The sequence below is a fragment of the Myotis brandtii genome, unplaced genomic scaffold, assembly GCF_000412655.1.
Source record: "Myotis brandtii unplaced genomic scaffold, ASM41265v1 scaffold209, whole genome shotgun sequence".
Taxonomy (NCBI): Eukaryota; Metazoa; Chordata; class Mammalia; order Chiroptera; family Vespertilionidae; genus Myotis; species Myotis brandtii.
The window spans coordinates 859,460-863,893 of record NW_005357806.1 but is presented as its reverse complement, the minus strand read 5'-3'; the positions used below and the strand labels follow the sequence as shown (position 1 = coordinate 863,893).

At 44.0% G+C, this 4,434-nt stretch overlaps 2 protein-coding genes across 5 annotated transcripts in view; both read right to left on the bottom strand.

Moving 5' to 3' along the window:
• Positions 1-4,428, bottom strand: part of METTL20 (methyltransferase like 20) — an 11,454-nt gene extending 7,026 nt beyond the window's left edge. Inside the window, exons 1-2 of one of the 4 annotated variants that reach the window (XM_005865657.2) lie at positions 4,337-4,428; positions 1,496-1,562 (exon numbers count right to left, since the gene is read on the bottom strand). The gene's annotated coding sequence lies outside the window, so the exon portion shown is untranslated. The other 3 variants (XM_014539203.1, XM_014539202.1, XM_014539204.1) reach the window with 3 other exon arrangements.
• LOC106725996 overlaps positions 2,765-4,434 on the bottom strand; it is a 3,164-nt gene continuing 1,494 nt past the window's right edge. The window contains exon 3 of the mRNA XM_014539238.1: positions 2,765-3,338. Within this exon, the coding sequence (XP_014394724.1) occupies positions 2,770-3,338 (569 nt within the window). The 3' untranslated portion in view covers positions 2,765-2,769. The remainder of the gene's footprint in view (positions 3,339-4,434) is intronic.

Below are 4,434 nucleotides of genomic sequence, written 5' to 3'. Positions count from 1 at the left end.
CAGCAGCAGAACGACTGGGAATGACTGGTCACTATGACACACACTGACCACCAGGGGGCAGACGCTCAATGCAGGAGCTGCCCCCTGGACAGTGCGGTGCTCCCACATGGGGGAGCTCTGCTCAGCCACAAGCCAGGCTGACGGCTGCCAGCACAGCAGTGGTGGCAGGAGCCTCTCGCAAGTGGACATCCCCCGAGGGCTCCCGGGCTGCCAGAGGGATGTCTGACTGCCAGCTTAGGCCCAATCCTCCCGGGGAGCGGGCCTAAGCCAGCAGGTGGTCATCCCCCAAGGGGTCCCAGACTACAAGAGGGCACAGGCCGGGCTGAGGGACCCCCCCTCCCAGTGCACAAATTTTTGTGCACCAGGCCTCTAGTTATATAATAAAATATTACCAGTGTAGGCTCTGTAAGCTCTGTAGCAGATGATCCACAAGTACAAGTTCATTTTATTTTTTTAATGTATTGATTTTTAGAGAGAGAGAGGAAGGGAGAGAGAGCAAGAGAGAAACACTGATTTGTTGTTCCACTTATTTATGCATTCATTGGTTGATTCTTATATGCTCTGACTAGGGATAGAACCTGCAACCTTGGCATATCGGGCAACACCCTAACCTAATGGGCAGTACAAGTTCATTTTAGATGAAAGCATTGGTACATCAATTTAGGAAAATCCAATCTTTTAAAAGCATGCCTTTTTACAACGGAATCCTTTTAGTAATTTCAAATGACAAATGTACAAGCATTTGATTTTGAGAGAAATCTTCAGGAACAATGCCTGTTACATAAAATAAGGTATACCTTTAAAGTTTTTTCATATATAACCTAGCCAGTTTGGCTCAGTGGACAGAGCATCGGCCTGCAGACCGAAGGATCCTGGGTTCAATTCCGGTCAAGGGCACGTACCTTGGTTGCAGGCTCCCCCCTGGCCTAGGCCCTGGTCGGGGCTCATGCAGGAGGCAACCAATCCATGTGTTTCTATCACATTGATATTTCTTTCTGTCTTTCCCTCTCTCTTCCACTCTCTCTAAAAATCAATTATAAAGTGTAATTTAAAAAAAAAAAAAAAGCCTAGCTGGTTTGGGTCAGAGAAAGAGTGTCAGCCTGTGGACTGAAGGGTCCCTGGTTCGATTCAGGTCAACCCTTGTCTGGGTTACAGGCTCGATCCCCAGTAGGGGGGTGGGGGGTATGCAGAAGGCAGCCAGTCAGTGATTCTCTCTCACCATTGATGTCTGTCTCTCTCTCTCTCCCTTCCTCTCTGAAATCAATAAAAAAAATTTAAAAAAATAATAAAGTTCTTTCATACATTTAGTCACCTTTAAGCAGGCACTGTGCTTGGCAACTCTGAACAAAATAAAAGTCTAAGAAGCTAGCATTTTAGTTGGGATAAGCCTAATTAACAGGCAAACACAGTCTTGCCTTTATGAAGTCTAGCCAAGAGTTATGGAGGCTAATGAAGCATAATTTTCTGTAGGCAGAAGTGCACAAATTATACTTACCACACTCTATTTCAATAATGATTGTCATAGCATAAAACATCTATGTGAACAGATTCAGGTCTTTTTCCTTAAAAAACAAAACAAAAACAAAATAAAAACATTAAGGATTTCATTGTAATAAAAGAATATCAACTCCCAAATCTCTTTCTATACATATGTGATGATTCATCGTTACCAAGCCTGGGTTGAAAAGACTTGTTCCAAAAGAAAACCACCTTGAAAAGAAAAAGTAGGAATGAGAAAGAGCAGTTTTATTTTTTTTCAACTTATTTCATTAAAAATTTATTTTTAGCGCTCATAAATGAGTAAATTCCAAAATAGCAATACAGAGTATTAAAGAACATTTTAATATTTCTACTCAACATTCTACCTTTGTTTTGCTTTCTATAAACAAATATACTGTATTAAGACAATACTCTTACCCCTAAGTTCAATGTTGCTAAGTGCTTTCAATGATCTATTTTGAGCACATAATGCAGAGACAATTTTCTTGAACATGTTATTTCCAGTCAGAGCTCAGCAATTACTTTAGCTTCACATTATTCTGTCACAAATGATAACCAAATGGCCTAAGTAGCTAAAATCATAAAGCTATTTTAAGCCAAGTCAATGGTATGCATAAAGTTAATATAAAATAACAATTATACTGGTTCACATTTGTTTTGCACCTACTAGAAATATGTCAAAATAATAAGATTTATTAAAGAATGAGGTCCTTGGGCAAAGGGGGAAGAGGAGTCATATAATCAAAAATTATTAGAAAAACATCGTAGGTAAAAAGAAATCTGCCTACAATGTAACCAAATCAAGGAGGAAACAGGAGTACATCGTTAGGGTTGATGTCATTCAGGAAAATACGCTTACCATTCCACCACAAACCTGTTCACTGCAAGAGCTCAGGACCAGGCTCTCCACTCTATTATTCTCCCACTAATTTTCTTTACATGGAACATAACCTACGTTTATGATAACAGAACACTATACTGCTACTTAATCTGATAGCAAACAATAGAAAAACAATGAAATGGTTAGGGCTGGACTGACTTTTGGCTATCTCAATACCCCTAAAAACGGGCAAAATGAGTCATTAAGAAACAGCATTCAAAGAGCACTGTATTATGTAATGTGATTTATAAAACAGGTAAAATTCTGTAACTGTCGATGGAAAAAGCCGAATTTGAAAATGAGGAATGTTTTGGTGCTGATTTTTTTTACCAAAATGGTACCCCAAGCCACATAAGTTGGAACAAATTGCAAACTCACACTTACTTGCATCACCTCAGTTTAATAATCCAATATATGACAAAAAAGACAAACAATGAAAACAGCATCATATAGCACATCAGCTTTGTTTGGCTCCCTTTGGATAATATCTTCAGTTTTCCCATAGTTCTACCTAGAAATCCAGTTGTGGAATCAAATTGTGACTCCATTTCAGCTAATAATTTATTTTGACTTTTAACTTCATGGCCTATCTCAATGGAAAGATCTTTCACAGCCTTTACTTCGCGCCTCAGGCTTTCGGTGTGTCTGTCATTTTCTTCTTCACAGGCACTATATCCACTATTAGCATAGCCATAGTTCCCATAGCTGCCAGAAGGTACACCTTCGCCCAGGCCGCGTGCGAAATCATTTTCTTCTTCACAGGCACTATATCCACTATTAGCATAGCCATAGTTCCCATAGCTGCCAGAAGGTACACCTTCGCCCAGGCCTGCGTGCGAAATCCCGGCAGAAGATAGCGGGAAAAGGCAGGCAGGGGTGAGGCAGCAAGGGCCAGGGGTCGCAGGACCTCGGACCTCGTCTTCAGGACCAGGGTCCGGCGAATCACCAACTTCTTCCCCTGCAGCGCCACGACAGAAACAGCAGTTTTAAACACAAATTACACACGTAGTTGTTTGGGACTCTGCTCTTTTTCTGCAAACATGGTTTAAATAGTCTTATATTCACCAAAGTCAGCGCTTTTCAACTGGTCCACCTCAAGAATGTTTAAAGCATCAATACCTGACCTCTTTTCCTTGGATTGTCAAATTTAAAAAATGACAACAGCCAACACAAAATAGCCGTCTGGTGTGAATGAATCAAAATTATACCTATTTTTTGGTCAGATGGGCAAAATATGTATTGTTTTGTTGTGCCTAAGTCTTCTAGTAATGAGCTTATATGTGCCAGGAGATGAAAAAGGCCGAAAGTCACCGACCTAAGTATTTAGAGCAGGTCCGCAACTCAAATGCCTTCCAGGAGCCTGGCTGGCGCTGAACGCGGGGTGCAGGCGGAGGATGGGGGAACGGAGGGGCTGTGCCAAGTGGAGACGGCTTCCCAACACTGGCCCACAGAGGGCAGCCAAGTGCTGCCAGGCAGCAAGCCTCGCCAGCTCTTCCCGTTCCTCAAAATAATCCAGACACTCACGCACAAGCTCCTACTTTTAAACGTTTGCGATTAATCAGGATATCAAACCACCAGGCAGGACGAAATGCCTGCGAACGGAGGCTGGACTTCCGAGGGGGGAGTCAGAACTGACGCTATCTGGGAGTCGATATCTGGGGAGTCGCTCGCGGCCTGAGGCCCTATTGGACTAATCCTGTTCGGAGGGACTGGGTTGGCCCTGGAACGGCACCAGCCCAAGGTTTAGGGAGAGCAAACGAGCCAGGGTTTGGGGGTGGACACCTGGCCCTCCCAGCCCAGCACCGATCGGTTATGAGTATGTGCTTATGGGGACGACACTGACAGCACGTGCACTAAGTGGTCGGGGAATGCGACCCTTCACCAGGGTCCGTTCCCAAGTGTCGGTGACCACGTGTGTCCCCCCAGGAGGACCGCGCAGTCCTCCCGTCCGCTTACCTGGCTTGGCTCACGCGCCCCGGGAAGCTAGCACGCAGGGCGCGTCTGCCACTCGCCACGAGCCGTGCGCGTCTTTTCCTGCCCTTTTCCCCGCTGAG